We start from the raw sequence: 10,836 nt of genomic DNA, 5'->3' as shown, positions 1-10,836 counted from the left end.
CTTTTTCCTGACTTGCTGCGTGTGCTGTATGGGTAAAGCTGGTCGAGCTTTCCATTCCCAAGATAACATTTCTGTAATCCGCAGGCATAATGCGTTGGGTGACTTCCTATCCAATGCTGGTGACTGTCATTGCTTTGCCATAAATTACAGTATTACTGGGATGAAAAAAAGAAAGAAAAAGAAAGAAAGAAAGAAAAGAAAAAGAAAAAAGAAAAAAATTTATTTTGATAAATAGCGTCTTCTCTTTCTAAAGTGCCTGTAGATCAGAAAGTGCTTTAAAACTGCAGCTGTGAATCAGTTTACCTATTGCTGAAATACAGCCGACTGGGAGAGGAAATGTGACTGATGGCCACCGCAGCGATGGCCTGGGGCAGCATCGAGGGCAGCCAACTGCTGGGCCTGGTTGCTGCTGCTCATGGTGGATTCTTTCAGCTTGTCATTTCATCTTTGTTGTTTGGATGGTCTGTCTTCTAACAATCAAAACCACCCTCTTGGACTGAGAGTCTGGAGTAAAAATGTGCTGTGGAAGGGATATATGGATGTAAAGGATGTGTGGATGGCTGAATTCGAAGGTTGTTTATGAGGTTTTCTGGTTAGTGGCTGTTCAACATAAAAAATAAAACAAGAGACTCGAACACTAATAAATCAAATACCCAGATACCAATACCTTAGTGTATACCAGAGACAACAGCAGAGACCAGACGTGTCAGGAGAGGTGCAGCTGGCATGTTGCAACTTACAGGAAAAGGAGAAATAAGTTTATTGTGGGTCTTACAGGAAAATAATGAACTTCTTATGGTGTGTTTGAAAGGGATTGTGAGCACATGTAAAATTTATTTTGCAGTGTTTAAGGGAAGATCCAAAGGGAGGCGTCAGCGTGGATCAGGGAGGAACAAGTGTAGGAAAATGGAGAGGAGGGGGCATAAAAGAGTCTGGTTGTGTGTTGGGGTGCTTGTCTGACTGAGCCCTGTGTCTGAGCCCTACAGAGTGTCCCACCTCTTCACTAAACTCAGCTCCTAGCTGATTTTGATGTGATCTTGCTTTCTGTTCGGTGTTGGTGAGTGTGGGAGTACCCAGTACCACTGGGCACACACAGTTTACCCCCAGCTGGGGCTGCTGATGGGAACAGCACTGGTGGCCTCTATGGGACTGGATTGGGAGGAGCCTCCTGGGCCTAAGTGTGCCCCCAGCGCAGCTCTTATAGGGTGGGGTGGGATGGGAACCCTCTGGTCCCACTCTCTGTAGCAAGTGGTGCCAGTGACAGCAAGCAGAAGGAAGTTTTACCCAAATCACAGATCCTGCTTTCCAGAGCAACCAGCTTCCCACGTAATTCATGAAATCTGAGGACATCTGAAAGTAGGGTGCTGTGAGTTGGAATCTTCTATATTTGCAAATCCTTCGTAGATAAGACTATAGCACTCCACAAATGGAGCATTACATGGTGCTGTATTTTTAAACTTGCCAAGACTTTTGAATATTGTGAGCAGTATATTTTGCATTTTAACTGGTTTGACTCCTTGCTCTTCCCAGGGGAAATGGAAGAGTTAGAAACCCTCTGGCTGACGGGTATTTGCCACAATGAGAAGAACGAAGTCATGAGCAGCCAGCTGGACATCGACAACATGGCTGGGGTGTTTTACATGCTGGCGGCAGCCATGGCGCTCAGTTTAATCACCTTTGTCTGGGAGCACTTATTTTACTGGAAACTTCGATTCTGCTTCACTGGAGTCTGCTCAGATCGGCCAGGACTGCTGTTCTCCATCAGCAGGGTGAGGATTGCTTGCATTTTTCCCCTTCAGGCAACAAACAGAAGCAGCTTTAGCTCTCTAACACACTACCTTTCCTTTGAATCCCACTTGGACATTTGAAATACAGGTTAGAGCATCAGTGTGATGCTCTAGAGTAGGTGGTGGGCATAGGACATACTCACACTTCATGGGAAGTCTGTTCTCCATTGGGTTATTCTAGGGTATGAATATATATATATATATATACCAGGATGGTCAGTAGTCAAATGCTGAAAACTAGCACACTTAGGGGAAATTCTGATGAAGAAATGGTAGAGCTGCTTAGATACAGGAAATGGATTCATTTCCACAACAAAATCCAAAAAAACCCCCGTGAAACTAAATTGATGAGGGACATTAGCTCTCAGTTTTGTGTATTTCTTAAACAAGTGGATTTTAAGTGATAGAAATATGGTGGAATATTTTTATAAGCTTTTCTTGATAGCAAACTTGAATAAACCATATGAAAAAAGGTCAAACACAAATTTCATTAAGACAGGTTTTAATGATACCTTTACCAAACCCAAAGTGGATTTACATATCTAATATTTGTTGTAAAATAAGGGAAGTATATGCTTGTTCTTATACTTTTGACACAGAAGTTGGTTTTTGTCTTTTTTTGAAAAAAAAAAACAAACCACATAATACTTTCATTAGATAATTTATTTTACCAGATTTTTTTTTATATACAGCCTAGGAGAATTGAAAATGGTAGTAAAATGCCTAATCACTTTAAAACGTGCTGAAATCACCCTGTTGGGTAAATTGAACTGTATCGGAATGACTTTAAAAATACTCAGCCCCACCCTGAGCATATAGACTTTAACCCCCACATTTTACATTTGAACTTTCCACTTTTGGCCTTTTACATGTGAAATTCTCCTACCCAATGCGAGGAAAATGAAGTACTTCCATCAAAGGCAGATTTCTGAGAATGACTTGTTCACAGGGCCAGAACTGTCAACTGAGCTCACAGGAGGGACTGAAGAGGTTGGAGTTAAATGATGGACTCCAGCTTTTTGCTCATAATGAGCTCAAATTCAGGCTTTAGAAAGAGCTGGGATTTTTTTCATATGTACGAGGTTAGGAAACAGAAAAGCTAAAATAGCATGACAAGAAGCCTTTTTATTTCAATGAAAGTGAAGAGTACCTTAACCTCCAAGAATATAGCCTGACTGCAGGCTTGCGTAGAGGGATAATTTAATCACTGGCTTAAAATAATAGTTTCCGTTACTGAAGAGCAGTTACATTTTGTGAGGGACTAGGGAACCTTTTGTGTTCCTTCTAATCTTGTTTATTGGGATAAGCATTGGAGGCCAACACAGACCATTGGTTTGTAAGATACTGGCAATTTTTCTCCTTTACAGTGCCAACAGATAGAGCAGAAATTATCCTCAGGTATCAATGTAAGAAAATGCTAACAGAATGGATAGGTACTTTTGATCTCTGTAGTCATTAGATAAGCAAAGTTTATTTTTTCTTTATTGTTAATAAAAAATAGAACTCAAGTATTTAAAATTTACACCTAGTGATTTAATTTCTTTTATATTATTCATACTACAGGGTATTTACAGCTGCATTCACGGAGTACACATTGAAGAAAAGAAGAAGTCTCCTGACTTTACTTTGACCAATTCCCAAACCAACATGCTAAAACTGCTGCGAACAGCGAAAAATATGACCAATATCAATCCTTCAAGAATTAACTCCCCCAAAAGAACAGCTGATTTTATTCAGAGGGGCTCCCTGATTATGGATATGGTCATGGATAAGGGAAACTTGATATTTTCTGATAATAGATCCTTTCAGACTAAGGACAACTTTTTTGGTGACAACATGAGTGAATTGCAAACACTTCCTGGTAATCGACACAAGGACAATCTTAACAACTATGTTTTCCAAGGTCAGCATCCTCTCACACTGAATGAGTCCAATCCAAATACAGTAGAGGTTGCAGTAACAACAGAAGCAAAAGCGAACTCCAGACCCAGGCAGCTTTGGAGAAAATCTGTTGAATCTTTACGTCAAGAATCTGTCCGTCAGAGCCAAGGCTCCCAGAGAGAAAACGGGTCCGATGAAAACAGGCAGCTTTCGCTGAAAAGCCAAAGATACCTTCCCGAAGAGATTGTCCATTCAGATGTATCAGAGACATCCAGCCGAGCTACCTGCCATATGGAACCTGAAAACAACAACAAGCATCACAAAACCAAGGACAATTTTAAAAAAAGGACAGGAGCATCGAAATACCCAAAAGACTGTAGTGAAGTGGAGCTGACATATCTGAAAACCAAACAGAGCTCTCCACGGGATAAAATCTACACGATTGATGCTGACAAGGGGCCAGGATTCCACTTGGACACACCTCAGTACATCGAAAACATTGTCCTTCCAGAAACTATAGAGCTCCCTGATGTTTATCAAGATCACAATGACAACTACAGGAAAGCGGAGCACGCTAACAGGACTCCCTTGCATAATGAAGACAGTCTTCCAAATAATGACCAGTATAAACTTTATGCAAAGCACTACACTTTAAAAGATAAAAATGCTTCCCTAGGTGACATGAACGATAGATACAGACAGAATTCCACCCACTGCAGGAGCTGTCTGTCCAATGTGCCCACTTATGCGGGACACTATTCGAGCAGATCTCCCTATAAATGTGATGCATGCTTGCGGATGGGTAACCTCTACGATATTGAAGAAGATCAGATGCTGCAGGATACAACGAACTTATCACTTCCCGAAGAAATCTATGAGCACAGTTGGTCACAAAATAATGCTCTGCAATATCATAAAAAAAATAAGTTGAGGATTAGCAGGCAACATTCTTTTGATAATATCGCTGACAAGTCCAGGGAAATTGATCTTGGAAGACCTTCTCGTAGTATAAGCTTGAAAGAAAGAGAGAAATTTCTACAAAGTAGTCCATATGCAAGCATGTTTAGTGTTCCCTCAAGCAAACTTTTGGGCAACAAGGCCTCACTTTTAACTCATGCTCTCGAGGACAGTAAGCGGAGCAAGTCCCTGTATCCTGTTCACTCGGACGACAATCCCTTTCTGCACCCGTATCGCGAGGACCAGCACTTATCTCTTAGGCGAAGTCCAGCTGATCTCTATAAACATTCATTGCCAACAAGAGGAAGACATGATAATTATTTAAGGTCATCCATAAAGTCTACAGCATCATACTGTTCCAGGGATGGTCGGATCCATAATGACATGTACATTTCAGAGCATGTTTTGCCTTACGTTGCAAATAGGAATAGCTTGTACTCAACTCCAAGGGTTTTAAATTCCTGTAGCAATAGACGTGTGTATAAGAAAATGCCTAGCATTGAATCAGATGTTTAAATTTTCCATGAACACTTCATCTATAGGGAAAAAATAGTTGCCACCATCTTAGAGGGAGAATTTATCCTTTAACAGTATCCTGCTATGGTAAATGACATGTAAACCTCTTCCTTTCCCAGTGTACTTTTGTACATGAATAGGTAAACTAGTATGCTCTTCACAATCCTTTAAAAATATGTCTTGTTGAAAAGGATAAAAAACAGCCATTTATGTATGCTTTATATATAAATGGCATGCTGTACTGAAATAGCCCCAATATATGTTGGCAACTATGCTGTTTTGTATCTAATTATTTTACTATTTTGGTTATTCTAATTTATGTTGCTAAGTATCATTCAATGTACTTTTGTCCTTAGAACTGTTTAATGATTTTCTAGTACTGGATAAGCAATATGGTATGCATGTAGTATGACACAGACAAGAAGAATTAGGAATGCATTTGCACAGTTACGAAAGTAAGACTCTAAAAGAGATCAGAAAGCTAGACTTTCAAAAATATATTTTAGCTACATAATCATTTTCAAAGCCAACTAATAATAGAAAAACCCCAAACCCCGGGACCTTAATGAATAAAATACAGCGTGTTAGCACAAAATTAGTATGTTCATTCTAGACTGACAGAAAATGAATGGGAAGACTGTAGGTCCAGACATGTGAACTGCTGTGTACCAAAAGGAAGCCCTGTGGTTGATGTTAACGTATAAATGCTTTTCTTAGATTTCACATAAGCTCATCGAAAAGTCTGCAGTCATCTTGTCAAAAATTTCACGGCTGCCTAATCCAGAATATATATTTTTAGATATCACTATATGGCACTTACTATGGAGCTGTGGACTTTATTAGCGACCTTGAGGCCTAATGTGTGCAGAAGTTTGCATTTGCCCCTTGCCGGTGATTACTCAGGGCTGTATAGTATTTCTTTTATTCCTTCACTTCCCAAACCAACTCCCAACTCACCGTAGTTCTTTGTTCATAGTGTGTTAGTGACATCTAATTAATTGTATGTTAATAGTCTTAAAGCTGTTAATCAGTATCAAACGCCAACAGCTGTACGTTTGGTATAATCTGTGAGGAGCAACGCCATTTATTTACACAAGCAGTGAAGGATTAGCGCATTCTGAGGGACTTCCAGAATATTGTGCATATTTGTTGAACACCAGACCATTTTTTTAACCTCTTTGATCCAGTCTGTTATATAAATTGAATATATGCACATACAACTAAAGAACAGTATCTCCTCACTTACTGGTATACAAAGCTGTTCACATAGCAGGGATGCGTTGCCATATGACTTTTACTTCTATGAAGATAATTCAGTTTATTTCACAAATAAATTCTCTGCTACACACCTCTCCTCACTCCCACCGGAAAGAAAAATTTAAAAGCCACCACATTTTAACCATAAGGGAGAACAGAAGGGAAGAGAGGGTGCCTTTCATGAGTGTACAGCTGTAAATTTAATTTAAACTGAAGAAGTTAATATCATTGCTAATATATTTAAATACTGAAAGCATTCAAGGGGTGGTGCTCTCCCATTCTCCTAGGTTTTTTGTGAAGAGGAAGTGTAGATTATCCAAGCATGATTTCCTACATTTCACTAAAGAACATTGAGCAGGAAAACCATTACCACTGTGAATTGGAAAATGTGAATATTACCCTAACTTTTCTCTAAACTCAAATGCTTTTTGATAGACTCGTGCCTGTCCGCCGTAGCTGTAGTATCTGTCTGCCAGAGGTGCAGTGTGCCGGTTGTGTGGTTTGGAATAGCAGAGTTACACGTGGGAGATGATATAAATGTTGTATAGGGACAGACAGAATATAGCTGCTTGAATTTTGTTTACAGTTTTTTTTATTGAACAGATGTAAGCTGACTTTAAGTACCAAACAGTCCAGAATGAGTGGTTGGTATTTACAAATGTATTTGTATCTTCACCGTGATGGTGAAAGATGGTATTTTTGAAGGAATGCAATGTAATGAGATTTGAGCTTCCGAGTCCCTTTCCAGCTTCCAAAACTCTCAGTATACTTTATTGTAAGTGTGTTCAGAAAGCATATCCATGGGTATCTGCATGCCCTCCAGGGCAAGGATGTTGCGACTATTCTTTATTCAGCATTTGGTCACAATTACTGGCCCTGACTCCCATGGTGTGCTTTCTGGCCCCTCACTGGGTGTAGTTTTCCTGAACAGAGGATCCTCACCTGCCCTTAGAGAGAGACTCACATTTCTTAGGAGCACTTGTATGAGCTAAGCAAGGCAAGGGTGTTTATGGGATGGACACTACTTCCCATGAACCAAAACCTTTTCCCAAAGACAGAGGTGTACTATTTGTCTTAGATCTACAGGAAGGCAAGTGCACTAAAGGCCTGAACATTGTTATAATGAATTTAATAAAAATATTTCAGGCATATTTTAATTTCCAATCCAAATCATACAATATTAAGTAAAATCTGAGGTATTTTGAACTAGCTGGTGTGTTTTGGCAGATACGGCATTTGCTGATGTCATACCAAAAACTGCCATGCAAGGTCACCGAGAGTTTTACCAAGTGAATCATAACACTCAGTGGTGGCTCTTCTCTTTCACATCATCTTAAAGCTTTCACAATATTTGCTGGTTGCCTCAAGTCTTTTGTATCATCACCTCTACCTGACTAGACACGCATAATTCAGCACATAGACAAGTACTGCAAGTGAAGTTGTGGGAAAGAAAAATGCCTATTTACAACATTTTCTAAGTAAACTGTTGAGCTCCAAATGTAAACATTCAAAACCCAGGTGGATTTGTCCTTCTGTGAAATGCACAAGCAAATTACCTATAAGGAAATAGATTGCAGTGTTTGCTTCTTCTGATTTTGAGCAGATTTCTGGTGACTGTAGAGATTTATTAATATTAGCTGCAAATATGCAATACAGCCACCTCCCCCAAACCAAACCAAATTAAAGAGGCAGAGGGAAGACTTGATCATGTTGCACAGCAGTTGTTCACATGGAAATAAAAGATGCTGCCTTAAAGGAGGGGGGGAAAGAGCTCAGATACTGAAAGAGAGGGAATAAGGATCTGCATGCATTTGTTGTTTTGCTCTTGGCATGTAATATGAATGAATAAAGGGGGAAGAAAAAGCCGAAGCGTAGGGCTGTAGGTGATGAGCTGGTGTGGTTGCACATGTGTACGTGTAAAGAAGAAGAAGCTGAGAAGTTGAAGGAAAATCTTCAACAGTAGAGCCACAAGCCACAGCTTGTGAGGCTCAGCCATAGAGCGCGTGGAATTCTAAATATTGCCTGAGCTTTGTTGATATATTTGCACTGACTTTCAATTCAACCAAGATCAAGACTTTCTGTATTTCCCTCTCTCTCACTCTAGCTGCTGCTATACTTGAAGAGGAGAAAAGAATCTTCCTGCATAAGTGGCCATCCTTTCTGTACCTTTCTGGATGGTGCTGGGGACTTGTTACATTTTCCTGATTCCAGCTCTAGCAGTTTGTTGGTCATTCCTATCACCAAGATTTCCCGTGGCTCCAGCTGGAACTGAATCAGGCTGTAAATGATATGGGCCAGTCTCGGTAGCATGTCCTGTAGTGTTACACTGCTCCCGGACACCACCCTTTGTGGAGGCAGGATATTGAATGGCTGAGGAATGCAGTAGGTACATGGAGGTAAAACCAGCTAAGTAGACATACCTGCCTCTTGTTTTTTTCCTCTTTTAAAGATGTTGTAGAATTTCTTCATGTTTTTTGTCTTTCCCTTTTCACCACAGTAAATTTTCCTTTTTTCCTTCCAACTGGATTTTGTGTTCTGCTTGTATTTCTTAGAGCAGTGTAGCCACCCACTAACTTAAATGCATGGAAATAAGGTATTTTAATATATAAGGTAAAATTAAGGAAAATTAAGAGTTTTTGTATTTCTGGAAAATTTAATTTAATGTTTTTGCAGCTTTTGCTCAGAATTCATTATTCTGCTGTCTAAGAAGCTTGGTTAGGAAATAAGAGTGCTGTGGATAAAGAGAAACCGAATCACCGCCAGCTCACCGTGTTTGGCAGCATCTCATATATACATCTCTTTCTCTGTGATCTTTCAGGAACACTTAGGAGGTGAAATAAAGCTCATGAGGGAAATTAGGAGTGGTTTGGGATTTTATTTTTTCCTGGTGAAAAGAAATCTTTTTTTCCATAGTTTTAAAGGTAGCAAAAGCTGGAGCTGTGCAGCGTTGGGTTTCTGGGCTGTTTCTGTCCCCTAACCTCAGTTGGGTGGACTTAGAAAAGTGACGGTCTACTGATACCCAGCTTCCAAAATCTGCTAGTTCATTGTGCAAGCACGTCCCACGTTCAGCCTTGCCGGTGTGCATGGGTGCCTGTGTCTATGCAGGTAGTTACTGAGGTAGCACCTGGCATCTGTGGGTTCTGTGGTGCTCCCAGCCGAGCCAGTGCCATGGTTTTCTGTATGCCAAGTGACTATTCAGCATGAAATAAGAGTGTCAGAATCTATTCCTTGTAGAATAACTTGCTATGTCAGTATTTCTGCAGTGTAGTGTAGGCATCATAGTGATGGGGAAGGTTTTGGTACTATTCCTTCCATTGCTGGGTTCGTCGATGTAGAATGGGAACTGAGGGATGAAGCTAGGGGTCTAAGATCTTGGATTTAGGAAGAACTCAAGATGTGAATATTTTTTTTTTTGGTTTACATTGCATTTGAGATGTTTGATATATAAAATCTAGTGGAAACAGATCTTTTATGGCAGAATCCTTTTAGTTAATCTAGAGCAGTAAGCATCCTGTGGCTTGGCTAGATTATGTTACGTGTCCATCATCAATCACATCATGTGCTGCTTTCAAGACAGTCTCATACGTTCCCTTGCTAACCTCCCTGTCCCAGCTCCAGTCCTGTCTTAGCTCAGACATCCTTTTAAAGCAGATATCTTTCCTCTATAGGGCAATCTGGTTTGCAAATTAAAAACAGTTTTCCAGTGATACACTTAAATTGTTTGTTTTACCAGTGTTACTTTTTAAATCCAAACTTTCTTCCTATTGCGAGGTGAGCCTTCAAAGTGTGACAGTGCTGAAGGAACTTTGGAAAGAGCAGAAAGGCCTTTGCAAGTATGGCTTTTACGATACAAGCCATTTCCCTACCCAAACTCACCTGTACTGGCTTATTTAAATGTATTTGCACCAGGTTAGTATTTCCTATGAGGAGGAGGTGGCACAGCTGAATCGCAGATGTGTGTTTATTTGTGGATGTAAACACAAGGACAGGCAGGGATAGGGTCTGAGAGGTGAAAGGCTCAGCCCGCTCTGGCTGAAGCCACTTGAGGAGCTGGGGTTCAGCTAAACGGGAGCAGCCCCCAGCCTATCCCGTCTCACACCACTCTGATCACGCCGAGTTTTCTGTCTGATGTGCACGCATTGTCTGTAGCGTAAAATCCTTGTTGCTGCTCAGCTTTCACTGTGGAATTAATGCCGTGTGTCCCCCCCGCATCCCAGCGTGGCAGTGGTGTCCGTGGGATGGACAGGGTGGTCGTGGTCTGTGGTGTCTGCAGGAATCCTGCCTGGCTGTGCCCTGCTGGGGAGGGTTACAGTGCTCATTGTAAATAAGCTCCTCATTGATTTCACCTCAGTCAAGCTTTTGATTTTTATTTTTATTTTGTTTGTTTGGGTTTTTTTGCTGTGCTTCTCTCTCGACCTGTGTGCGGAGTGTGTGCTTG

General features: G+C 40.6%; 1 protein-coding gene across 1 annotated transcript; it reads left to right on the top strand.

Annotated features, from left to right (window-relative positions):
• The first annotated feature begins 360 nt into the window (after positions 1-360).
• LOC104537795 (glutamate receptor ionotropic, NMDA 2A-like) lies at positions 361-5,141 on the top strand. The gene is made up of 3 exons (XM_010180829.1): positions 361-418; positions 1,531-1,769; positions 3,351-5,141. Exons 1-3 carry the CDS (start codon positions 361-363, stop codon positions 5,139-5,141), a joined length of 2,088 nt encoding a protein of 695 aa, XP_010179131.1.
• Positions 5,142-10,836: the final 5,695 nt, after the last annotated feature.

The sequence above is a fragment of the Mesitornis unicolor genome, unplaced genomic scaffold (genome assembly GCF_000695765.1).
Source record: "Mesitornis unicolor isolate BGI_N332 unplaced genomic scaffold, ASM69576v1 scaffold1540, whole genome shotgun sequence".
Taxonomy (NCBI): Eukaryota; Metazoa; Chordata; class Aves; order Mesitornithiformes; family Mesitornithidae; genus Mesitornis; species Mesitornis unicolor.
Note: the sequence above shows the minus strand (reverse complement) of the source record. Positions and strands in the feature narration are given on the sequence as shown.